The sequence below is a fragment of the Emydura macquarii genome, unplaced genomic scaffold, assembly GCF_026122565.2.
Source record: "Emydura macquarii macquarii isolate MOO-44397 ecotype Brisbane River unplaced genomic scaffold, CSIRO-AGI_Emac_v2 contig_2768, whole genome shotgun sequence".
Taxonomy (NCBI): Eukaryota; Metazoa; Chordata; order Testudines; family Chelidae; genus Emydura; species Emydura macquarii.
In genome coordinates this window covers 18,865,003-18,892,721 of record NW_027132905.1, presented here as the reverse complement: position 1 = coordinate 18,892,721, position 27,719 = coordinate 18,865,003, and the positions used below count along the sequence as shown (strand labels likewise).

At 38.5% G+C, this 27,719-nt stretch overlaps 1 protein-coding gene across 2 annotated transcripts in view; it reads left to right on the top strand.

Annotated features, from left to right (window-relative positions):
• The window catches only part of ATP10B (ATPase phospholipid transporting 10B (putative)), a 389,768-nt gene that overhangs the window by 337,445 nt on the left and 24,604 nt on the right, over window positions 1-27,719 (top strand). For both annotated transcript variants that reach the window (XM_067566565.1, XM_067566566.1), the window contains 6 exons: window positions 4,215-4,300; window positions 6,882-6,988; window positions 10,679-10,810; window positions 12,708-12,835; window positions 14,393-14,645; window positions 16,194-16,429. In XM_067566565.1, coding sequence (XP_067422666.1) covers window positions 4,215-4,300; window positions 6,882-6,988; window positions 10,679-10,810; window positions 12,708-12,835; window positions 14,393-14,645; window positions 16,194-16,429 — 942 coding nt within the window. The remainder of the gene's footprint in view (window positions 1-4,214; window positions 4,301-6,881; window positions 6,989-10,678; window positions 10,811-12,707; window positions 12,836-14,392; window positions 14,646-16,193; window positions 16,430-27,719) is intronic.

The following is a 27,719-nucleotide window of genomic DNA, read 5'->3' as shown; positions in this document are numbered from 1 at the left end:
CAAAAGAGAATCAGCTATTGCAGAAATTTCCAAATAGATATTTGTACCACAAAAATTATTCCTTTTTTATTTTTATTTTTAATGCCATTTTTAATTCAGTAGCACGGAAAGGAGAAGACTCCTAACTTATTAGCTGTCATATAAGGCATTCCTCAGAGATCTTTAGGGTCTAAAGAAGTTAATTCTGATAAGATCACATGCAAATTGTGGTCTTTTTTTTTTTTTTTTTTTTTAAAGGAAGAGTTGTACTTAAGTGAAAATTTCTGTGAAAGGATGGGGAGAGAACAAAGAAATAACCTACTGAGTACGAAATTAATATTTTCTGTTTTGTGCTTCTCAGATATCAGAGCCCAGACTATTATTTTAAACAACAGCAAAATTCCCTGTTTTAGATGACTGGTCTTTAAAGTGTATGAACTCAGTCCTGAGAGGCTCTATCTCCTTCAAGGATCTGAGCACCCTTAACTCCCAGTGAAGTCAGTGGAAGTTGAGGGCAATAAGCATCTTCTAGCATAGGCCCTAAATCAGTATGCCCATTGCACTGATCTATTGTTTCTTTCAAATAACTTGTCTTATCACTAGCTTTTTTCCCCCTAGCTATTAAGATACAGGATAATAAACTGCATTGTGCAGTGACTATTATCTAGCTGCTGCACATTCTGAATTCTTCATTCCATTTACCCTGTGAGAGGATTTGCGGTTTCAGTTCATCTCCTGATGTTCCAATTAATGTAATCTTCTATTAATCTAATAGTTTTATTCATCTGTTTATTTCACTGTTTAAAGATTGGTCCGAATTAAAATTCCCATTTAATATATTTGCATCCCACAGTTAGTTTGCATTCTTAAGACTATTTACTTAATTGATTACAACAATCCAAAATTGTAGCTCCTCCTCTTTGCAAATGAAAATATATTTATTTTATTATATTAAACATGTGAGGTTACTTTTAGCACAAGTTGATCCTCTGATGAAACAGAGGTTCATGGCAACTGTGCTTTTATTTCCACCTTGTGGGCCCTCGAGGGGACCCACTGCTCCTCAGCCATCACCTTTCTTGGGCAGAGACCCACGTCTGTGTCCCTTCTGCTTGGGACTTTTTCAGGCTGCGGAGTCCTCTACCTACATTTTGTGGTATCCCCAGCAAGCCAGACTGCCTAAATAGGCCAGTGTCTGTACTTTGTTTTCTCTCCAAAGGCTATGAAGAGCTGTAATTGACAGCAGTCACAAGTTACTACACAGCTTTTTCTAAGCAAGCACATTCTTTCTTAAGGTAAAAGCACTACACAGAAAACACTAAAAACTATAAAAGAACCTACATGCATGCTAATAAGCTTAGCAGAGGTCACCCCAACTCCAGCCTTGGGCTCTGTTCAGCCTTCCAAAACCCACAACTGGGTTTTTTTGTGGTTACAAGATTCAGAACCACAGCAGGCAGCTGGGCAGTTAATCCATTTCTTTATACAGCTGTGGCCTTTGATGTCTGGTATCTGGGGACAGGTAGTCAGCAGACAAAGAACCTCTCCTCAAGCAGTAGCTTCAAAAGGCAGAATTTTTGCATAACTGGAGGTGGGGACTTGCTTTGACCTCCCCTTAGGTATTTTCCAGGAAATCTACTTCACACATGTTGTCCCAAAAATCCATTTTCATCTGGCACGTTGTTCAGTATAGTCCTTTGATCAGCCAGGCCTTACATGACATCTCTCTTCCTCCCTCCTCTCCCTGACACATACAATCTCAGCCCACAATAGTACGCAAACTTTGCATTTAGTACAATGGACCCCAAAGATACTTAAACTGAGTTCAATATGTTTTTTCAAGTATATTGCAGGAAATTGCCATATCTGTCACAATTAGTTCATAAAATGGGTTAGGAAATTTTGAAGCTTCAAAATTTTGATGAAAAAAGGGACTGTCTGCATTTTCCTCCTCCATTTTCCCAAACAAAATTATTAGTTCATTGCATATGGTTTATTTATTTTGTTTTATATTTTTAAAATAAGAATATCAACACCACCCTTTCTAGCTCAGATTTTGCTCCTCTTAATGTGGGTGGCAGATACATAAGAAGCAGGAAGAACCTGTTGTGTCTTTTAAATGAGGGTAAACCACAACTGCCGCCACCACTACTGGTTGCAGTAACTTCTACACATTCCTCCCCCTTAGCATAGAATTTAGCTTGTGCATATTCTTAAGTGCTTTTGCCAGATTAAGTCTATAGTGCTATAAAACTCAAACTACCTCTAAGCTTTTTATCAATAAAGATGGGGAGGCTCTTAGAGATAAGAGTTGAAACTAGAGTTGATTGAAAATTTTCTGATGAAACTTTTTTCTGTTGAAAGATGCTATATCATCAAAACTGAAATGCTTCATAGAATCTTATTGGCTTCAACAAAAATTTTGCCAGGAAGTTTTCTTGGCTTCAGAAGGGAAGTTAGGAAGTGCAAGAGTCATCTTTTTCCCTCTCCTTGGTTGTGCCACTGTTTGCTCAAATAGCTCATTTTCTGTCAGACCATGGACTCCTTTTCCTCTTGCTGTTCTGCTAGGTATGTTACAACTGTTTCCAGCACAACTGAATATGCATTCATTTTCCTGCTGATTTCACCAATTAAACAAGATGCACTAGCAGTTACCCATTTGCGAAACTATGGTTATTTTAAAGATATTCAACCCGAAGGGATAAAAGATGTATAAAATGTCCTTAAATCCTCCAGAGTGACATTTATTTCTAGATAAGACTCAGCTCTCTTGTACTTAGATTTGTTTAAAATACATTATTGCATGGACGAGTGGGGTGGGAAACATGAGTTTTATTCAGTAAGAAAAATTTGATTATTCAGAGTGTTGTTCCGAATGTTTCAGCTACTGGCAGCATGAAGAACCCTGCCAGATTCAGGCAAATATTTTTCTGAATTCATCAATGAATGATAATTTATGACCACTAGGACTAGCTGAAGGCTCTGAGGGAGTTATATGTGGATGTATTCCAGCTGTTTTAAAACAAGGAGGAGGCTCCAGCAGCAAAGTAATTTCCATGTCTAAACTTTCCCCAGGTTTAAGGTGGTCCAAAGGACAGTCTTATTTTTTTATAGAGTTTGTATTGCAGAAGATATCTGATGACCTCTTGAAAGTTTATAAGGTCTTGTGTCCTGTTTTCATCAATTAATTCCTCCAGTTATTAACCAATCAGTTAATTCTACCAGTGGAAAAAATTTAATTCCATGTAGAACCATAATAGTAATATGGTTATTCCAAGAGAAAGTATTTCATGTCTTTCCCAATCCAGTTCATACCATGTTGACACATCCCTGAAAATATCTTCCCTTGAAAGAATATTTGATGGACAATGGATCCTTTCATTTGGACTGAAGCTAAAGATAACTTTTACGGATTTGATTAAGTTAAATGCTTTCTTAATTCATGTGTTTTAACTTCAGCTAAAGGGGATTTAGAAGAGAATGAACTCAGAAATATGTATGATTCAATAAATGATTAAGACTAAGGCCTGGTCTATACTTACCGGGAAATTCGGCAGCAGTAAACGGGAGTTACGCAAGCTATATAGAGTAGCTTAAGTAACTCTCATCGACTTCATAACTTCCATTTAGCATGCCATCTCCACCACACTGCACCGACAGGAAATGCGTACCTGTCAACGCAGCATTACGCTTTTTTTTGCAGGTGGTTTTACTAGATTGACTTCTGGATCAATTGACCGGGTCTTCACTTCTGCTCAATCAATCTGGATAGATCAATCTGATGGCGGCGAATTTTCCGCCGTCAGTGTAGATATACCCTAAATATTCTATCCTGCCAGAATTCTGATTATTTTTCCCCCAAGGTTGTTCTTGTATCTGCTCTTTCTAGTTGATAGACTGTGGAAAACACGTCTTCCTGCTGATTGTACATTTGTTGTGAGCAAACATCACTGGATATGGGAGACAAAAAAGCCGGATGTGTCTGTATATTGCAAGCCATGAATTTGTCCTCAGCAACTCTGGCCCTTTGTTCTTTATTTTGCAGCAGTGAAGTGGGTCTGCTGGGATTGTTGTATTAGATCTAATGTTATTGATCCTTCCAAGAGAAGGCTTGTCTATGGTTGCTAGCATGGAATGTTTGCTAGTAACAACTGCAGTCAGATGTTCTGATTATTGCATTTTTAGAAATATTTGTTGGATTTCATTGTTAATTCCCTATGTATTTTCTTTTGTAGCACACTCCATTTCATCCAGAATTTTTCCAAGATACCATAGTCTGTGAAAAGCCAAATAACGATCTCAATAAATTCAAAGGTTATATGTAAGTACTTGCTATCTGTGTTTCTATAAATGTTTCAAATCATCTCTGAGCTTTAAACTATCGTATTTTAAAACTAAGTATTTTACAAAAAGTAAAAGCTTTAAAAGCTGCACCACTAATTAAACGTTGGCTGAGAGAGTTGTTCTAGGTCCAATGTAGGCTGAGATTTGGAGTTTGTGGCTAAATCAAGGCCAATACTTGGGTTAGTGTTACCAGAATCACGAGTCGTTCTCATGAAGCTTCTGCTATGTCTGAACCCAGATATAGGTCCCTTATAAATCTGAACTGGAATCATCACCAGAAGGACTAGTCTGGCCCAAGTTCTAAATCTGTATCCCTCCTAACATTCAAAGGTTCAGGTTTATTTGTGCAAGGATGAGCTGTGTATGACCACACACAGCCTGCACTATGTGCAAATCAGATGGGACCAACGATCTGTCTCTGAATTTGGAACCCTGGCAGGAATTTTGTACAAGAAATCCATTCCAGAAATATTTACTATCTCCCCAGGTTAGTGGATGCAGAATCAGTTCAATGTCTCTCATCTTGTTGGTCCAAGGACAGAGGGAAGAATCTTCAGCAAAAAATATTCACTGTAGTTTAATGAATTTAATGATCAATGAAGCTTGAGTCCTTCCCTCTAGTTTTAGTATTGGTTAAGACTATTTGAAAGCCTAGTCATAGGAAACCAGTATTATTTTAAGCAATATTCCAACAAAAGTTGATGTTTCAACAAATGAGTGTGACCTATCATACAATGAACACAATGTCTTCAGCAAAGAATTTGCTCTAAGAGGTATGTTCCTAGAATAAAACAGTACAATATGGTTCAGTTACCTTTTCCTCCAAGAATTGTTTCTAAGTTGTACAGTTATTCTCCGTGGCCTCACTGTAAAACTATAGTAACTCCTAAGAAATGGCTCAGCTGAAATCACATTTAAGATGTAGACATGCCTGACTGACATGCTTGGAAAAGTATCCCTTACTAAATTGAATTTGAGCAAAGGGCGGGACACAGGCTTTTAGGAAATGATCTTACTGATGCCTTATCTAAACAAAGATAAGAAGAAGTTACTGAGGGAATTGTATGTGTTAGCAAAGACACTTTAATTAATACAGTTTAACTAACACATCAGCAGTGTAATACATTTTCAAAGTGGCCTCAACTTGGTCTCTAGTTTTGGGACACAATCTTTATTGCTCCAAAAACTGATTTTCAAGTACAGACAGTGTTTAATGTCTGACTGCCTGATGTTCGTGTGCAAATTGCTTCTTTGTGAGCAAATAAGAAACTTTGGGCACCTGTCACAGGCTACTTTTGAAAATCTGTCCCTTTATCTCCATACGTGTTACTCTGCATGATCCATTCATGGGTTTACATTGTAAACTGGAGCATATGCTACTTTGCCCAGCTCATGAAACTTAAGCATAAAGTGGTTCTTAACAGTCATGGAGTTTGTCTATAAACATTTTCACCTGATTCTTCACTGCCCTGCACCTTCTGTTGTCATTTACAAATGGGCAAACTGGCTTGAAAACACTAACACTGCCACTCACTTACCATGCACTCATTTGCACAGATGTAAGTGATTGTGCAAGGTATGAGGCAGTGGATAATCAGACCTCAAATATGAATTATACAGGGCTTAACCAACAGAAGGCTGAATACATATATTGTTATTAAATGGAAGCCATGCATACTTGGGATCCTCCTGTTGAGTGTTGATGTTTAGAGTAGCAATGTCAATTCCACCATGTTAGGAGTGATCCACTCATAAATCCCAACTTTTTTGACCTCAGGAGGAATCTAGTTTGGTGTGTAATAGACTTAGAACAGCAAAAATCTGATGTGTTCAGTCCCTGGAGGCAGAAAATGAATTGTTTACGTGTAGGAATGGCTTCCTAGTGATTTGCTCAGCATGCAAATCAAGCGGCTACTATTGCCCATGTTTCTACCAATGAGATCTGTCTTGTGAATATGCACCCTAAACTGGGACAATATAAAGGAGGAAGAAAGATGAGATCAATAATACAGTGAGGGGGGAAAAGCCTCACAGGTGTCTTTGAAAAATCTCCTCCTCCCAGCTGGTGCCTCACAAAGATGAGCCCTGGAATGGTAACCACAGCAGACAAAGGATATTGTTTATATACACATGGTGGTATCTGTAAATTGTGCTTCTAAAATATTACAAAATCTATTAATCTTAACCATTAACCTCGGAGAGAGAACACCTGTAAGATTTCTTTAATAATTCTATCTGAATTCTGGGTTAAATTAAATAGTCTCTCTTATCTTCATTTATGAAATACTACATCTGCCAGGCAAGGATCGGGATCAGAGGCTCCAGCCACATAAACTATCTTCAGATTTAAATGTTGACGCTTAGTCCATACAAACAGATTATGTATTATAAGATACAAAGACTTCTGTACACCTCCATTATGGAGCCCTGACTGAAGCCAAATATAGTGAAACACATTTCTCAGTCCTCACAATTTCCTGATTCAAACCTGGAAGGAAAAAAAGTACATGGAACAGAACAAAAAGAGAAATCATATAATTTTATTTTCTTCTTTGTAGGGAGCAGCCTAATCACAAACGTATTGGTTTTGGCAGTGAAAGCCTTTTGCTTCGTGGATGTACAATCAGAAATACTGAGATTGCAATAGGAATTGTCATTTACGCAGGTAACAACTCATTTTTTACTTTTTCATTTAGCTAAGCATGGAGTTGCTCTTGAAATATCTTACAGTGAATATGTATAGTCTGATATTGAACCATAATTTAATCATTTACTTTAAGAAGTGGTAGTTTATGGGAATAAAATAGGTTGATAAAGTGAAGCACTGGATGTTTATCTCTAAGGATTTGGTCCAATCTGAAGCTAAGGTGTCCTGCCCATCAGTGCCTGGTGGCTAATAGTGATGGCAGATGATCCCGCTTGTTAGTTGATTTCAGATGTCCTGGTGTGGTTACTAAAAAATTGTCAGACAGAGTGTACAAGGCATAAATGGTCTGCTCCACACCCCAAGTCTGAGTTCAGAATAGGTGACAGGGAAAGCAGCATTGAGAAACCTTATATACAAGCCAGGAAGACATCAGTGCCCAGATCTGTAGCAGCATCAGAGGATTCACAGCTGTAGTCAGACCTTCTGTTTCCAGTCTGCTTGAATTGAAGAGTGTTCCGAAAGTGACTGCTGAGCTATAGAGGAAGAATGATGGCCATTCCCCCCTGCACACTTGCTAACTGACATGTGAAGTGACATTCACCTTGAACGTCATTCACTAGCATCTCTGGCTAGATGCCAAATGGTGACCTTTGTACCATCCCAGCACAAACTGCCAGGCGCCATCACCCACTTCCTTGAAATAGCTACTCTGAGAAAAATTGGGGGAACTGTTCACTATGATAATTGGGACAGTTGGGATAATTTCTTTTCATTTCTCCTTTGAGGAATCCTGCTTCTCTCTTCGCATGTTTAGGGCAGTCATTTTTGAGTATGTTCTTTTGATCACTTGTACAGATCCTAATATGGTTTGCGTCTCTGCTCTTTACATGAGTGTCTGTTCACTTCTTCCTCTGGTCGTTTTGAAGGTTAGAGTCTCACGGTCATTCTTGTGCCATGGGGACTGAGACCTGAGCATGTTTTTGGTATGATTTTTTTTCAGCTGAGACCCACGTGTTAAGTCAATATAAGACTTTTTTTGTTTGTTTGTTTCTAAAATTGGATTCACCTACAGCATCTTCCCTGAGCCAGCACTAGCTTCATTTCTGGGACTCACTGACATTGATTATACTGTAGCTTATAATCAAGGTCTGCAACCTCCTTTCTGAATCACCATTATCACTTAAGTTGTATTTATATGATGACATTTTCTCCATTGGTATAACTCTATTTCCTCACAAACTTAGCTTTAATGGAGACATCTGTGAATTGTGGAGAAATCATTTAATGTGATTGCTAAGCCTTAGTGGCCCACGTCTCACTGGTGTGTGACTTGACTTTTCATGTCTATGCAGATGGCTAAAATGTGAGGCAATTATGCTAAGGGAAAAGTGCATGCAGGCCCCATCACTGAAGCTTCAGCCAAGACAGGGTGATGCACTCTTCCAAATATGATAGAGACGGGCTACATGCACTCTCCCCAGACATGAAGGTGGTGGGAGACAAGAGAGAAACTTCAATCCTGCAGCCAAGAGAGGTTCCCCTCTCCATTTAGCAACTAGAAAGTGAGAGAGACATTAGTGTTCCTCTTGCACCCCCTTCAGCTAGGTATGGTTAAACAGCAGAGTTATAGCGAGGACCTAGAAATTCATACTTGTAGTTCATAATTTTAGCCTGCCACAAGATGACGTCGATATCAAATTTTCATTCTGAACTTGCTGAGATATTTATTTAAATTGATCTTTGTATATGTAAAATCCCTAGCATAGTGGGGCCATGATCTTGAATAGGGCCTCTAAACACTACTGAAATAGGAACAAATAGTAATAATAGATGCCATGGATTCAGGCTCTGATGTGGAACAGCAACAGCAGTAGTGGCGGCATTGCTGGACCACTTGCTGATCACTTCCTCTTCAAGTTCAAGGTGTGCTGCTTTGACCTCGTTGGGCCAAATAAAAGCATCTAGCGCATCATAAAACAAAGCAAGTAAAACCCTCACTTGTATATAGCATTCAGCTGCAAACAAAAATCTATACACACTTTATCCTTTGGAAAGATAATTGGAAAAAGAATTGCGTATGACATCATTTAAAGCACCACTGGAGGTTATTTAGCAATCACAGTCATGGGTGCAGCATAAAAAAGAGAATAGAATAGAAAAAGCAGGCTCTACTTGCAGGTTTCATGTTAGCACTTTTTATGTTAGTCTCTTATTTCCATTACAAGCATAGCAACTTGATTCAAATTTAATGAGTCTAATATTTTTCTATCCTACTGTATGTTGTTCATACTTTACAGCCACATAGTGAAGAGCTAAATAACATTAAAAGCATTAACTTCTGGATCTGACCTACTGGGTTTTCTGTAAGTTCACACATGCAGAGTGCGACTAACAGCTTCTAATTAAGCCACGTTAGCTGCTGAGGTATTCAAAAGTAGTTAGAAATCCATAGACCAACTAATTAAGATTTTTATTTCTATGTATAAAAGGAAGTAAAACAAGATAATATATACCTTATTGTTTAAGATTTTTGTATTTTACATATCTTATTTTACTTCCTTTTCACATCAAGCCAATTTAGCTGTTAAATAGAAGCACATACACGTTTCCCCACACCTTCAGATGTTGGTACAAGACTTGTGGTCCTGCTGCCTGTGCTACCCTTGTGAGAGTGAAATCTGTAATATAATTGTTTTTTGGAATCCTTCCAGACCTAGTTGGAAGCTTTACTTCCTTCTGGTGCTTGTAAAGTTAGACTCTAATGTGAAACTAATATCTGTCTCCTAGAAATTCTTAGTTTTAAAAGTTTCTCTGTGTCTTCCGTTTGTAGTTAAACATATACTTTTTACAGTGTATGTGTATTTATCTTATGTATATAATTGAAGGTGTCAGGAGCAACTCCATATTTAAGGTTGCATTAAGATTTGCACTTTAAAGCAGGATTCAAATCCTTGGTCCCAATTCTCAGTTATGGGAACGAAGTGTTATAGGCAGGAAGTGAGGGTGGGAAGGAAAAGTGGCTCTTTTTAAGCCACCCTTGAGAGCCAGGGAAGAAAGGGGCCTGCCTGGCCCTGGTGTAAGTTAAGTCCGCTCAGTTTTGCTCTAATGTATGCTCTGCTTCCTGTGACCCTGAAAAGCAGACATTAGTCATTGTACATTTCACTCTGGGTATGACCTCAGTCAGCCCTTGGCATGCCCTGTGTTGCAGGAATTGGGAGCAAGGCTGTCATACACCTTATGCTGGCCAGGGTGGCCCCTTGCAAACGGCTATTCTTATGGGGCCTGAGTGTAAATTGGGGTCCTTGTATTTACCACAAAAATGTGTCAGCTCAGTGTAAATGTGAATGTCTGGTACTGGGGCCTGGATGGTGTGTGGTAGGCTGAGGCCTCACTGGGCTGTATAGGTAAAATGCCCTGCTACAGTGCTTTTGCTGTGACTTAGAGTGCAGGAACGCGCCTTCCTGGCAATCAGTATGAGGTGGGGAAAGCAGGGAAACACTCCTCCTCCTCCTGTGATCCTCCAGCTCTGACACCATTCCCATCTGAACCCTCCTCCCCCTCCTTCCCCAATGAAATGCTTGGAGGCAAGTGAAGATTGTGGGGCACCAGCATGCCAGGTATAATGTGTATTAAGTCTCTCTCCTTCCTCCCATTCCCAAAATGTAAGACATTGAATAAAGGAAGCAGTCTCCATTTGTGTTTTTGTAGGTCATGAAACCAAGGCCATGCTGAATAACAGTGGACCTCGTTACAAACGCAGCAAGATAGAACGACGGATGAACATTGATATTTTCTTTTGTGTAGGGCTCTTGTTCATCATGTGTCTTATCGGAGCAGTAGGTATGGAGCAATGATGAAAATCTCTTCTTCCTTTTGAAATGTTTTGCTTTTCTTTGTGGTGATTAAGATTTGTTCTTATTAGGCCTGTGTATGTTCCAACACCTAAATCTAAGCCCCCCCCCCCCCCCCTTTTGCTCTGGGGGATTTCACTGAAACTTCAGTGATGACTGATACCTTCATAATGGGTTTGAATCAAAATCCCAAATCTGCATACTCCCAAGTGTGGGAAGAAATTCAGTAGTGGGTATGAATATTAATCTAGTAGGATTTGCTAGATGCTAATCCTGGAAGCAGTCATCTTCATTACATTGAAGAAAGCTGCAGCACAGGCTTGCATTCCAGAAGTAACTGTGATTCTATCCTAGTCAGAGCAGGGGCAATACATTCTCTTACCTCTAATGAAGAAATGGTCAAAATTTGAGCCCAGTGCGTTTTCCATGGGTCGCTACTTTATAGAGGTTCCTGCAGGTGTCTTGTGGTTTCTAAACATTTTCACTAAACTGCGGCCCAGTCATGAAGTTCCCTAGTGCTACCCCACTCTGATGGAGTTCATGCACACAGAGTTGTATCATACCATATTGAAGTCCTAACAAGCTTCCTGGAAGATGCCCTGGAGAGCTGTGATATGACCTACCAGCAAGCCATTAGACTAATACTTCTAGAAGTAAGGAAGTATCAGAAAAAAAGAATTTGTTTAAGATGACCAGTAGAATTAAGTTAATCCCTTTTTAATTTTGCTACTTCATGATGGAATACGCTTTTTTGGGCTTAGAAAGGGGATTTCAGTTTGACAGCTGAGCATATGAGACAAAGAGAGACTTTATTTTCATTGTTCCAGCACAGCTGTCATATATATTTAGACACTCATATTTGTCAGACTTATGTCAGACTTATGTGTCCCGTTCTGAGTAGGACAGATGTCCACATCACAAGAACTGCTTCCACAATTGGCACTAATAGCACCTTCTTCAAGAGTATGAGGAAAGAGGCCAGGATAAAGGCATGAAGAATGAAATAGTAGAGGTTTTGCCTCTTGGAATAGGTCTGGAGCTATAGACAGTACAGGAGAAGCTTGTGTTTCTACTGTCTGCCTGTACAGTATCAAACTGCACTAGTTCTGTATAGAAATTCAGTTTCCAGTGCTGTTAAGCTAGCAGTATTCTTGAGCAACCTGCATATCTGGGAAGCCAGAAAAAAAGATGTTGCAGTAGTCATGGCAGGAAGCAATGAAGCCTTGAACAAGAGATTTTTATCTTCAGGGATGGAAAGAAAAGGACAGAGACCTTGCAGAAATTGAGGATGAACAACCATCTGTTTTTAGATATGACCTAAGACTAGTAAATAAAGGGAGAGGGAGGAATCTAAAATAAATGCCAAATTGCAGGACTGAGTCATGGGGAGCATGAGTGATAGTGTCAATAGTAAGAGAAGGAGGGATGTGAAGAAGTTTAGAAAAGAAGAGAATAACTTCAGTTTTGGCCTCGTTAAATCTCTCTCTCCACTGACCTCTTAAACTTGAGTCATTGGCATAGGGGATACTTGAATCTGTGCAAGCAAATAGAATCACCCAGAGATGGAATGTAAGTGAGATGAGAAAAGGAAAGAGCTCTGGGGAAACTCCCACAGACAGTGGGAGAAGGGAGGAGGAGGATTCCCTAAAATATCCCCACACTTCAAGTTTACTACTCATGTAACCTTTATAAAAATATGCTATAGTGTTCTACATTAATGGTCCAATTTACAGTAGACTTGCAGCATTGCTTGGGGCCATTGCTGTGGATTTTTTTTTCTTTTTAACAAGTATATAAGAATTAGAATGTACATATTTCAGAATTCTTGCCCCACCACTGTTTTTGCTCAGCTTATTCCACTAAAATAGTGTGCATTACTTATATAGGTCATGGCATTTGGATTGGGAACTTTTCAGAACACCCACCATATGAAATCCCAAATGTGAATGGCAACTACCTTTCCTCAGCCCTTGCTGGTTTCTACATGTTCTTGACGATGATAATCCTATTACAGGTAAAACAGAAATTTTAAAAAATCTGTAGCTTTGGAACAGTGATATAATGCCTGCCAAACAGGTGTCATGTTACAGCCTCTTGATAGTTCAATTTATTTTGAAAACGTTTGTAAAAATACTACAGTATTTTACAGAAATGGTCCAGAATACTAGTGTACAGTGGTTAGTGCAATATTTTGGACCCTTACTGTAGAATGATTTAGTGATAACAGCCTTTTTTGTATTTGTGGAGACCAGAAAATGAAGAGCACATGGTAGAGAACTAGTTGCTACATGTCAGATTGAAGAGGCTTTTTTAATCTTGAAAAGCATCTTAAGTTTTAGGTAGTATGGAGTCTGAAAACGTATATATAGTTATAGTCAATGCAAATGAAATGTATATATTATTGTGCGCACACACACACAATAATATATATTTAAGATACAGATTTTCTTTTTCTTCTTACCCTTCCCAAGCATATTAATATGAAGGAGGAGGTAATATGATTAAACTAGTTCCAGAATTGATAAGTTGCATGCAAAGAAGGACAATTCCATCAGTAAGTTGGAACTTTCAGTGTTTTCTTCCCCATTTCAGAATGAAAGTTCTACTTAGTAGCTCAAGGAAACAGTGAAACAAAAATTATTTTTCTTTTTACCAACAGGGAATAATAACTAGATAAGGCTGTGTTGGCATGGAAAAAGAAGATAAATTAGCACTAGGAGACCCATATTTCTGAGTCTGATTAAGCCTGATTGAGGACATTTTATGGGATGGGGATTTATTTTCATATTTATTATTATAGCCACTGAAGTCTAAACAGACAGAATTTGTTTAATATGAATAAAATATGAGGACAACTTTCTGAGCTGTTGGTAGAATCCCTAGGGAAGCGATGCCTTATTTCTGAAACAGAATACATGTACGTTTTGGGAATTTAGGGATTTTGGGGGGAAAAACAAGAGGGGAAGTGGTAAACAAAGCAGTTACTTGTGAAATGTATTTATATTAAGAGTTGTAAAATGTGCCAGTCCATCCTGTTTTAGGAGCAATATGAGCAAGGTGCACTTTGGCCTCGAAACACATTTTGGATAGTGTTTTGAATCCCATCTGAGCACTTCCAAATATAATGCTTCTTGCCCCATATCCACTGCATTTATCCATAGGGTGCTATTATGTGTACAGCATCATTTCACTTCTGAATGGCTGTTTCTGGCTCCATTTCCTCAGTCCAGAATTAGAATTTCCTGGTAATATGCCTTTCCCGTTGATACATGGTTAGTGACGGTAAGCAGGTGCATGAACATTATTTTCTGTACTTATGGTCAAGATGCTACATCATGGAGGTCACACCACTTCAGTGAGGGTGACCATGACCTATAAATTCTCTGTGAACTATAGGAACAACTCCCTGCCTCTGAGTTAATGAGACTTAGAGTTCAGAAAGAACTGGTTTTTTCCTCCATAAAGTGTGATGACTACAACTGACATGGGAGTTGGCTGATAGTGAAAAGTAAAGAGAGAAAAAAGACCCACTGCAGAGGTTCTAACATCTTGTGGAACATTCTTCTTTCAGATTTTAATCCCCATTTCTCTCTATGTGTCCATTGAGTTCGTCAAGCTGGGCCAAGTTTTCTTAATTCACAATGACATTGATCTGTATGATGAAGATGTAGATTTACCCATACAATGCCGAGCCCTAAATATCACTGAAGATCTGGGGCAAATCCAATACATCTTCTCGGACAAAACTGGGACACTGACAGAGAATAAGATGGTCTTTCGGCGCTGTACTGTCGGTGGCAATGAGTTTTCACATCAGGAAAATGGTAAAATACAAAGAAATGTTATTGTATTGTGATCCTGCTGTACCTTCTGACTGGCTAAATGGACTTAGTGTTCCATTTTGTTTTGCTTTTTTGGTGACTGTTTTGTTATAAAAGTTCAGCAGAGAGTGGAAGTTTTTAAAATTATTCTGAAGCCACATAAACTAATCTTCTTATTCCCTCATCGAACATCTCAGCCTCTGCATAATTCAGGGCTACAATGAAGAAGTACCCTCTTAAATTCAGCCCTCTGCCAGCCCTCCCTTTCCCTGATTCTTACTAATACATAAGTGGTAATTAAACTCAGTGGGTCCAAAAGTAATTACCATACAACTGTCTGGGTAATGTGGAAGGTAGAAACAATTATGTGTTTGCTGGAGATGGACCTCAAATGCAAAGTCCATATCTGGAGTTCCCCAAAGTTTAGGGGTATTTTGAATCTGGGGTTTTGGCTCAGGTCCATTGCTGATGGTTACTTTTTCATTAATAATACTGTTATGGATTTTGTTAAAATCCCATTGAATGGGTGTGAATGCTCCCTTCATTTAAAATAGCTGGAAGAGATACTAAAGAGAATTATACAAGGCATAATGGAGTCTGCCCTAAAACTTGCACCATGTAGGAAGGCACAATGTGTGTGAGTGAGAGAGGGAGAGACCAGCTGAAGTACAGACAGAAACTGAGAGCACATGGAGGGAGAAAGGGCCAGACAAACTAAAGCAAGACATAATGAGAGAGCCTGGACAAGCACAGTCTATCACCCTGGAAGAAGCTAGAGAAAGGGGCCTCTGGGTCTGGGGCAACAAAACATGCTTGGGGTGGTAAGCAAAGAATCTGTCTCGTTTTGGTTCTGGGTCCTTCTGCATTCAGAGATGCAGGATTCTGTCCGTCTCTTGTCAATAAACAAGTCTGCATCGAAGAAAACACCAGACCTCATCATCAATTTTTACACCCAGCTACACCCCCACTCAGGACCCCAAACTTTGTCAAGCAACTTGGGTCAACACTATTGGTCTAATGTCTCAGTCCTTATTAAGGCAAAATTCCCTTTTAGCTGCAGCTCCCTTTCATATTGTATTCGTCAGTAGGAGTTTTTCCTGTCTAGGTAATGTGGGACTGGGCCCAAAGTACTTACTATGCATACAACTATTCCACCTCTGCTCAGAATGTCATTAATCTCGCCAGCAGCTGCCAAATAGATTTTCATGCTCTGTGACTGAAAACATTACCAAATGTGTGAATTACCATAGTTTATTCTTCTGTTCCACAGAACTGCAAAGTGCAACTAAAGAGACCTTAGATAAGAGAAGGCCATAAAAGTAATCAGTCTCTTAAAATTTTAGTTGTATTGGGTTATGATGATAAACATTTCAGTGGGAACATTGCCAAAGAACCAAACTGTGCATGGAAGTTTTTCTGGTGATAGTTTTGAGATAGTCCGTTAATAATAATAATAATAATAATAATAATATATAATTTTAAAAAACCTCTTCTCATCAGTAGTGCTAATAACGAGAAAAACTAGCCAAGGTCTTGGTTTCTCTCTTCCAGCAAAACGCCTGGAGACTCATAAGGAACTGGACTCAGATGATGAAGACTGGGCCAGACATCAACATTTTGCTCTTCCTGTTATCAAGATCGAGAAGCCAGCCACTTTAAAACAGAAAAACACTAATCCCTTGAGGAGGTGCCAAAGTGCCAGGGCTCATTTTCAAGGACATGCAAGGAAGAAATCATTGGGGCGCTGTGACAGCTCTCAGTCCCAAGTGGCATTCAGCAGTACCATAGTGAGTAACTTCAGATTCAGTCAATGTATGTTTGGAATCTCTGCTTCATGTAATATTTTGGGCAGGGGTTGGGAATAGAAAGGGTGCTGAAGGACAAAAGAGTCAATGAAATAGCACTCGTTTATTAGATTAGGAACAAGGAAGCTATAGCCTGCTACTTGGTAGAGGATGCTACATTGTCACCCCGGATGAATTTCAGTCTGTTACACTATAATATCATGGAGCCACCAAAAGAATACTAGTATCTTGTTACTCTGTCAGAGAGACATGTCTCACTTCATTACAGATAAAATACACAGAACATAATATGATTTTAGTACAAAGTTAAAAATATAAAATTTGAGTTTTATATAAAATGTAGTTACAGTATAACGCCGTAATCCTATAAAATGCTGAGCACTCTGGCCTCAATCCAACAAAGCACTTAGGCACATCTTTAACTTCAAGTACACAAGTAGTCCTATTGAAGCCAATGAGACTATTCACATGCTTAAAACTAAACATTAGTGCTGATTGAAAACTTCCAGAACTTCACCAGAAGTTTGTCAGAACTTCAGTAAAAAAAATGAATCAACGTTTTCCATTACAATTTTTGCAAAAGTTTTACCTCCTTATTTTTTTATTGGAGCAGGTAGAAAATTTTCAAAAATTCAGAATTTTGATGGATATTTTTATTGAAATTTGAAAAGAGGAACGAAATTTTCCCAAATATTGTTGCTTTTTCAATCTTCTCTGTTACATTCATATTCAAATACTTTCCTGGATTGGAGCTAGAGTACTCGGCACTTTATGGGATCAAACCCTGAGCCCTCTTTCCACAAAGAGACTTCTGATGGCAATCTCCTATGCCCACTGATTCACAGTGACTTTTCTTTTCAGGATGTGGATTTATGAATGCAAGCTTCTGCCTTGCTTACTCAATATCTCTGTTATGTAGAAGTGGACATCAGTTAATACTCTCTTAACTTCTGGAATCTGTTTATTTCATGATAATTTTATCAGAGAGTAGTTGATCGATGGTCTGTCGTCTTCCATCCCATTTTTTCCAGGTAGTACATTGAAAACTTCTCTGTATCTAGGTCATGATATTTCAGGTGTGTAAAACATCTCTTTCAAGAGAATTTTTCCCCAGCTACTTTTCTTACTTTTTACCTTTTACATTTTTGGGAAAATCACTTAGTCAGGATCTTTAGCTTCTTGTCTCTCTCTCTCTCTAACTCTTCTTTGAGTCATTGATAGGCATCTCTTTGTTTTCTTTTTTTTTTTTAAAGAGTGGGGGTTAAAACTTCTTTTCACTTCACTTTGCAAATTCAGTTAGAACTAGGCTTTCCTGCTTCTTGGGGTATCTAGGGTACATCTTCACTGACGGCGGCAAATTCACTGCCGTCAGATCGAGCTATCTGGATTGATTGAGCAGTCAGTGAAGACCTGTTTAATCAATCCAGAAGTTGAGGTGTTAAAACCACTCCCTCAAGTGGCACAGCGCAGTGAAGATGCTGCATGGAAGAGGAGATACGAAGTCAGTCGGAGTTACACAAGCTACTCTATATAGTTTGTGTAACTCCCGTCGACTGCCGCCGAATATGAAGGTAAATGTAGACCAGGCCCTAGTCCTAGAACCCACAAGGGGGGAGGAAATTCTTGATTTAATCCTAAATGGATCTGGTCCAAGAGGTGAATATAGATGAACCACTCAGTAATTGAATTTAACGTCCTTGTAGTGGGGAAAATACCAAAGAAACCCACCACAGTAGCATTTAACTTCAAAAAACTGGAACTACACAAAAATGAGGAGGTTGTTTAAATGGAAATGAAAAGGAGTAGTCAGAAGAGAGGAGTGTCTGCAAGCTACATGAAAACTACTTAAAAACAGCACATCGGAAGGTCAAACTAAATGTACACCCCAAATTAAAAAAAACAAACAAACAGATAGAGGACCAAAAAATGCCATCATGGCTAAACAGCACAGTAAAAGAAACTGTTAGAGTAAAAAAGGCATCTTTAAAAACTGGATGTCAAATACTATTGAAAATAGAAAGAAGTAAGTGTAAAAACATAATTAGCCCTGCCCAAAAAAGAATTTAAAGAGCAATTAGCAAAAGACCCAAAATTAACAGCAATTTGTTTAAGTGCCTCAGAAGCAGAAAGCCTGCTGAACAATCAGTGAGGCAATTGGATGATCAGAGTGCTAAAGGAGCATTCAGGGAAGACAATGTTGTTGCAGAGAAGCTAAATTAATTCTTTGCACGGCTTTTCACTGCAGAGGATGTGAGAGAGATTCCCAGACCTGACCCACTCTTTTTAGGTGACAAATCTGAGGAACTGGCCCAGATTGAGGTGTCATAGAGGTAGTTTGTGAATAAACTGAATAATTAAACAGTAATAAGTCACCAGGACCAAATGGCATTCACCCAAGAGAGTTGAAGAAACTCAAATGTGAAATTGCATAACTACTAACTGTGGTATGTAACCTATCGCTTAAATCAGCCTCTATACCAGATGACTGGAAGATAACTAATGTAATACCAATTTTTAAGAGAGGCTGCAGAGGTGATCCTGGCAATTATAGGCTAAGAAGCTTAACTTCAATACCAGATAAACTGGTTGAAACTATAGAAAAGAACAAAATTATCAGACACATAGATGAACATGATGTGTTGATGAAGAGTCAAGTTGGCTTTTGTAAAGGGAAATCATGCCTCACTAACCTGTTAAAATTCTTTGAGGGAGTCAACAAGCATGTGGACAAGGGTGATCCAATAGATATAGTGTACTTAGACTTTCAGAAAGCCTTTGACAAGGTCCGACACTTAGTGGGACACACTCTTAAGCAAACTAAACAGTCATGGGATAAGAGGAAAGGTCCTCTCCTGGATCATTAACTGGTTAAAAGATAGGAAACAAAAGGTAGGAATAAATGGTCAGTTTTCAGAATGGAGAGAAGTAAATAGTGGGGTCCACCAGGAATTTGTACTGGTACCAGTGCTGTTCAACATATTCATAAATGATCTAGAAAAAGGGTAAACAGTGAAATTCACCCAACAAAATTAGTAGGCAGCTGGTTTAAACCAACATAAGAAAGTACTTCATCACACAATGTACAGTCAACCTATGGATCTCATTGCCAGGGGATGTTGCAAATGCCAATGCTATAACTGGGTTCAGAAAAGAATTAGATAAGTTCATGGAGGATAGGTCCATCAATAGCTATTAGCTAAAATGGTCAGGGATGCTACCCCATGTTCTGGGTGTCCCTAAACCTCTGACTGCCAGAATCTGGGAGAGGATGAAAGGCAGTGGATTGCTCAACAATTACTCTGTTCTTTTTGTTGCCTCTGAAACTTCTGGAACTGGTCACTGTCGGAAGACAGGACACTGGGCTAGATGGAATATTGGTATGATCCAGTATGGCTGTTCTTATGTTCCTGAATTTTGTTTAGCGATTTGTGAATTGGGGTTTCAAAAGCACTTAATATTGGCCCAACTCTGCTCCAAATATAGTCAATGGAAACTACTTCAGTGGGAATAGAGTTAGGCCACTGTTGAATGCTTTTGACATTCCTACCCTAAAAAATGTGGCGAACCTGCAGTGCAATTGATATTAAAAGGGATCCATAATGACTCTTGCTCAGTACCTGTCATACCAAACTTTTTCTTAACAAGTCAAAAGATGATTTGACAGCCAATGCTGAGAAGATAACTAAAATGCTGAAAGTCCAGCTGTGCTCTCTCTCACAGCATCACTAAATATTATTGAACCACTCAGCAATCAAACTTGGCTGATAGTTTTGTGAATCATGCATAAAGCAGAATGAGATCTAGTTCCATTGCTCTATTATTTGTGTTTTGCTAACAGTAGTAAAATGTTATCATTGATCAAATTCTGCTCTTGTTTATACCATTGTCAAACAGAATAACTTCATTGGCTACTATGGAGTTAGTCCAGTGTAACTGAGAGCAGAATTTTTCCCTTTACCAGTAAAATAAATAGATATAATTCCAAGACACAAATGAACATCTGTGATGAGTGAGAAGACACTATTTTTACTATTTACTATTTTTACTATTTTATTTTTTAATGACTTGCTGAACATTAAGGCGTTTTTTAAAAACTTAATTCCAAATCCTGGTCCCATTGAACTTTTGTGCAAGGTCTCTGCCTCTGAACGGTACCATGAAAAGTTAGACTCTTATATGAACATTATTAATCACGGAAGTCAGTGATTGTGTTCCTACTGATTTCAGGGGTACCCACGTTTATCTCTGATTCTTTATAAGCCCATAAAGTTCTAAAGGTAATCGATGCGTGTTTCTTTATACATGCAGTTCATTGTGAACATAAATGAAGAATAAACAAACACCAGTCAATATCCTTTACTTGCTGCGTTTTAATAGCTTACATGTTGTCTTGAAGAACCAACAGTGTTTCTATTTTTTGCAAGAGCTAATTCTAAATTTTAGTCTAGGCCTTGGATGTTCATATGAAAAATCCTGTTCCTTGTCAAGATTTTATGTAATTTTTGTTTCTTGAAACATTGTCCAAATAATTACACCTCTTGTTAGCATTTTTCAAATACACTTTGCATGTGCATCCTTCTGTTGCTTATATTTGTGTGTCCATCTGCCTTTTATTTACAGTGCCCTTCCAGTACTTTTAATGTATTTCTTCAGGTACAAAGAAACCCTAACTTCTGCTTCATTTTCTTCCATCATGAAAGCAGTTTCTGTAGTACTAATGTGTAACATGTGCTTTATAGAGAGAGACTAATTATTACCTTTGAAAAAGCCGGTATTGGCTATTGGGTTTCACTTCTTCTAAAGAAATTGGAATAAGGTAATTTATCCTCGGTGACAACTTGGAAATGTAATAAATAGAGATACCCAGTTATATTTCACAGTTTGTCTCTCTGGCTATGTTTACACTGCTCTGCAGTTCAGATTATGGGGGTGTGAATAGCACTTCTCACCAAAATTGTAACTGCCCCGTTTGGATACTGCTAATGCAAACTAATAAGTTCCTAATTTGCTTTCATGTAATCCTGTTTGAAGACGACTGTGTTAATGTAAACTAGGAACCTTTTAGTTTGCACCCCCAGCATCCACACTGAAGATCAGCACTTTGGTATGCATTGCTATTCACACCCATGCAGTCCAATTTGCAAGGCAGAATAGACAAGAACCTGGATTTTCCTATGTTGGGTTTCTGTTCTATAATGTATGTTGGTGTCTGGTAAGTAATGCATAGTGATGTTTGTGTGACCTTGGGCAAGTATGATGTAGTCCAGGCAACACTGTAATATAGCTAGCAATAATGTTGTGCCCAAGCAGTCACATCTGGCATTTTTATTTCAGAATTAAAAAATTTTTAAGAAAAATCCAGTTTCTAACAGTCCGGAAAAAGCTATCTAAAGATTATCATTTAGCATGATTGATTAAGGTTTGTAAGTCTGTTTGGATGAAAGAGGCTGTAAAAAATGCAAAATATTATAAGTTGAAGCCAGCAGTTTTTCACACAGAATTCTCAAGTCAAGAAAGTCTGGGACCAGTTCTGTTCAACGTATTCATAAATGATCTGGAAAAAGGGGTAAACAATGAGGTTGCAAAATTTGTAGATGACACAAAACTACTCAAGATAGTTAAGTCCAAAGCAGACTGTGAAGAGTTACAAAGGGATCTCACCAAACTGGGTGACTGAGCAACAAAATGGCAGATGAAATTCAATGTTGATAAAGGCAAAGTAATGCACACTGGAAAACATAATCCCAGCTATACATGCAAAATGATGGAGTCTAATTTAGCTGTTCCACTCAAGAAAGAGCTCTTGGAGTCATAGTGGACACTTCTCTGAAAACATCTACTCATTGTGCAGTGTCAGTCAAAAAAAGCTAACAATGTTGGGAACCTTTAGGAAAGGGATAGATAATAAGACAGAAAATATCATAATGCCACTATATAAAACCATGGTATAACCATCCTTGAATTCTGCATGCAGTTCTGGTCACCTCATCTCAAAAAAGATATGTGGCAAAGCACCCCCTCAATCTTGCTGGGCTAGGGCTGTCTCCCCTCGCGGGACAGGCCTGGGGTAAATCTGCCACATGCTGGACAAGTCCTTTGCCTCTCCCCTCAGCATCTCTGTCCTAGAGTGTTCGGGATGGACCTTGGTTTAGGCCTGAAGAAGCTCAGAGCCGTATCCACCCTTCCCCCAAGCTGGTGCCTGGGCTTTTATTTTTTTCTTTGCTGCTCCCCTTTTGGGGAGAAGCGCTGTCTCCTATCTTGGGAAAGTCTCTCGTCTTCTGGCAGCTTCTCTCTCTTCCCCCCAGTCTCTAGCAGAGGTGGGGTTTTAATAGGTCTGGAGTAGCCTTTGATTAGGCTCAGGTGCCTCTAGTTGCCTTGCAGTAACTTCCCCTCTGCCCGCAGGGAAAAGGGCCTTTAGCCTTCTATGGCTGACATACCTGCCCTCGTGTCCCCTTTTGTAGCTGTCCAGCCTGACTTTACCACAGATATATTAGAATTGGAAAAGATAGAGAGAAAAGTAACAGAAGTGATTAAGGGTATGGAACAGCTTTCGTATGGGGAACCATTAAAAAGACAGGGACTTTTCAGCTTGCAAAAGGATGACTAAGAGGGGCTATGAGAGAGATTTATAAGATCATGTCTGGTGTGGAGAAAGTGAATAAGGAAGTGTTATTTACTCCTTCAGGTAACACAAGAACCATGGGTCACCCAATGAAATTAATATGTAGCAGGTTTAAAAGTACTATAAGGAAGCACTTCACACAATGCATAGTCAGCCTGTGGATCTCATTGCCAGGGTATGTTGTGAAGGCCAAAATTATAACAGGGTTCAAAAAAGAACTAGATAAATTCAAGGAGGATAGGTCCATCAATGGATAGGTCCATCAAGATGTTAGGGATGCAGCCCCATGTTCTGGGTGTCTTTAGTCTCTGATTACCAGAAGCTGTGAGTGAATGACAGAGGATGGATCACTCAAAGATTTCCTGCTCTGTTCATTCCCTCTGAAGCACCGGCACTGGCCACCGTCTGAAGACAGGACACTGAGTTAGATGGACCATTGGTCTGACCCAGTATGGCCATTCTTATGTTCTTAGAATTTGAATTCTCTATACCATTTTCCTGAATCTTTGTATCAAACAGACAAAAGGCAAGAAAAAAAATCCTCTCTATATAATAATTGACAGGAATATACAAAGTGTCATGAGGTGGGGTCTTTTTGTGTGTGTGCTTCTAAGTGCCAAGTTACCAAGGGTGTTGTACCAGCTCTGAAAACTGGTAGCCCCAGCTAGAAGGAAAATTCAAGAACTTTGGAATGCTGAGAAGAGTGTTTTTTGGATATGGGTTAACATTGAGTCTGCTGTGAGCACCTGCATGGTGGGCTTGTTGCCAAGAAAACTGTTAAAGCAGGAGAGCTGTTAACGTAATAGTATGCTACAGAATAGGCTAGCTTTAATGGAAAGTAATTGTGCTAAACAAGAGAGAATCTTTTGTAAATGCCAGGTATGTGTGGAACCAAAAGAAAGTATCAAGAGTTCCTTTAAAAAAAAAAAAAAAGCAATGTTCTCTGTATGGTAGGGCTGGCTGGAAAACAACAATTCAATTTTGCAGAAAATGTCAAGGTTTTAACATTGTTTCCATTGTGATACAGGACAAAGCAAAGACCTTTCAAATTGTTTCATGAGAAAAACAAACACTTCCTCTGGATAGCTCATAGCGCTCACATGGAGTGCAAGAGACCAGGGTTTGAATTCCTAGTCTGCCTGATTTAGGCCATGGACTTGAACCTCAGTCTCCCACATCATGGGTGAGTGATCTCACCACCAGTCTCTCTCAATCTCAATAATTAAAGCTATGTTGGCTCAGAGAGTAAGACTGATTCTGTTGGCACTCCCCAACAGACTATTAGTTATTCTAGTGTGAATGGAGCTCTTTCTCTCACCCACCAGCAGTTCTTTTTGGACCTGAAAAATCTTCCTGATGAAAGTTTAGTTAAAACCAATACGTTTCTATAATGAATCAGCATTTTCCAACAAAGTATTTTTGTCTAGAAGTTCTCAATTTGCTCTACCATACAATGATTGCAAAACCTATTGGAAAGTGGTCTTACATGAATTGGATAAGCAGTCTGCATTAGATACTTTTAAGTGTATTTGTACTGTTAGCAATCTATTGTGTATTTTGTATGGGTTTTACACTTTATCCCTGTATCTTGAGAGTCACTCCATGATCCTAAAGAGGTGCTACAAAACTTGAATGTTTTATAAGTGCATCTATGCTTGAGGTTTTGCTGTTTTCTTGAAATATGAGAAACTTTTGTCAATTAATATGCTGATGTCAGTGTAACTCTGAGAAGGAAACATGATGATGATGGTTCTTTCATGGCATTTGATAGAGTTAATGAAAATGAAGTGTGCTGATCCTGGAGAAAAATATAAGTAGCACTATATGGTTTGTTCCGAAATAAATTACATAGATGTGATGCAAGAGGCAGCATAGTCTAACTTTTCAGCTGTGCCCTCTGTTTGTGCTCCTACAAATACTTGTGCTCACATTTTTCATAAATGACAGCAATTGGATAGCAAGCTACCTGTTTCTGGTGCCATTAACAATTACCCTGGCAAAATTAGAGGTTGAGTTAAAGGCAGGTTGAAAATGGGTCTACCTAATCAATTCCCAAGAAGAAAGAGAGAGATTATTCAAAGTTTGGAATAACTATCAAGTTTATAGTGTTTATATAGGTGTAAGGGAATTTGTATTGCCTCTGCATAACTTAAGATCATATGCGTGGGAAAGAAATAAAGAATGGTAAAAAGCTTTATTTCAGAAAGCCCAGAAAGAAAGTGTGTGTTTTCTGTGTCATTCATTTTTCCCTGATTCAGTGAGGAAATGGGGAGGCAAGAAGAGGGGGAGGTGAAAGATGAATCTTATTGAGATATCTATAAGGGAGAAATCAAACTTCTCTTTCCTTCAAGCCACAGATGAAAATGAAAATTAATTTTTTTCATATCCATCAAAACCCAGATTCACTGAAAAACAGCCATCAGCCCAATCAGAATTACCCATTTCAAGCTAGGACCTACAAATGTTACCTTATGTTAGCCAGCTTTATGGTTTCTATTTGTGTCTCAAGTGGAGAGAGTGCCAATTTATTTTATTTATTTTGTCTCCTGGTGCTGCTGATTTGCAGCAAATCATGTGCTACCAAAAAAAAATAGACCTTGGAGTGGGGAGAGGACTTTCTTGTACCATGAAGAATAGAAGGAGAAACATTACAGTGTGAAAAAGAATAAATTATGGAACAAGATTGAAAGAGAATTATCACTTTGTCCATATGCCCTTTGCTATGCCTTTTAAATTAAGGTTCTTAAAGCACTCTTGATTTAGATTTAATAAGTCTGTTACTGCATGTCCTATAAATATCATTATTATTAGGAACATTTCTTGAAGATCGACAGTTTTCATAGTTAACATTGTCTTTTAGAGTCTAACTTATTTTTAACTTTTATTCATTTAAAGGGACATTCAAATTAAAACTATTAATAAATTGTCTTTTAAAACTTAAATGGCTTTACCCATTTTATAAATAATGAACTAACTTCCTAACAATGGAGGGATTTTAAAATTTTAATTGATTTTTCAACATTACTGCTGATTATTTAATTTCTGCATTTCACTTAGCTTGGGCAGCGAAAATGGATGTCAGTTTTACTTTCTGGCTCTTACAAATTACCATCCAGCTGCGTGGAAACTATAAATCCAAGCCAACATCTATTTTCATTGAATTTTTAAAAAATAATGAAAACTTTTCTTCTAAGCTTCAGTTGTGTACTATCTAGCTTTTCCAATCTCACAGTGTACCCTTAACATTCAATAATTGTAATATGCAGAGAATCAGGGTCCCCATGGGGGAGGGTGAGGGGAGGGGGAAAAGGGTACACTTTACTGGGGCCCGGAGGCCCTGGCGGGCCCAGCCCAGGCTGCAACCCTCATTACCATGAGGAAAAAATTGAAGCTAAATTCTAGATCATGTCTAAGGATATTTATAGAAACTTATTTCCCTTTATCTATGTATCTATTGTCCAGATCCTCTGAGATTTGCAAATCTTGTAAATTTGTAACACAGGAGAAGGGTCCGTGTTAAAAGTTTTTACTGGGCCCAAAAAAATTATGCTTGGGCCCTGCAAAGAATTATAGTACAGAAAGTTCCTGCACAAGTAGCAAACTTGAGGTTAAATAATTCTTCGTCTGCTGCATGGTGCTGCAGTACTGGATACTAATGATATAGATGCAGTAGAAACTGGCTGGCTGGATGATGGACAGGACCAAGAGACAGATGTATGTTGTTGTGCTTTGCTGTTTGCATGAGCGTGCCTTGGTGGTTTTGTCAAAATGCACAGATGCAGCATAAATAGCTAGATGTTCAGTAAAAAGTGATTAAGTAGAATGCATTAGAATATGTATGTATCCTGGGAAATTTGGCTTTTGGGACTTTTTATGTACATTTGTGTTTGTTGGGTTTTTTACATAGAAATTATGCAGATAATAGGGAATCTCAGGGTTTTTTTTCCATTAAGTGATGCTCTAGCAGCCAGTAAATGCACAAATGCATTTTCTTTGCTGCTGAAACTTGGTGTGTCTAGATCTTCCACTTATTTCAAAGGAATGTTGGTTTAAATCAGTGGACCCAGAGGCACAAGAGGGTCTCCCATAGCTGAAAATTTAATGCATCTTCATGTTTTGTCTTTGGGTCTCATTCAAGATCTGTTTAGCATAATTAGCAGTAGATTTATTTTCAATTATTAGACTGATTTAAGAATCTCTATTCACTTTAGCCAAGCAGCAGTTATCATGTAACATATTCAGCTCAGCACAATTGAATCCTGAAGGTTATTGATTTATTGTTGTTGCATACCAGGGAACTTTATAAAATTGTGCCAGATTGAAGGAGGAGAGGGCAATGGCTGAGATATACTGAGAAGGAAGCTAAATTGTTTTGGCAGTAGTTTAAAGAAGAAATCTAAAAGCCTTGGCTCATACAGAGGCTTGAATTTTAAAACTGGAAGCTCTTATTAAACATGGCCTGAACTAAATTCATATTTATGAAAAATAAAGTAGGGGCTAAGAATTACAATATCACATCACAGGAATTAGTGATCTTTTTAAAAAATTCAGTGAAATCACTTTGGGGGCACGTGGTTGATTTCTTGCATTTTTGGAAGCAAGACATTATGGTATGAGAACAAGAATTGAAATTGGCCATGTGAGTGAAGA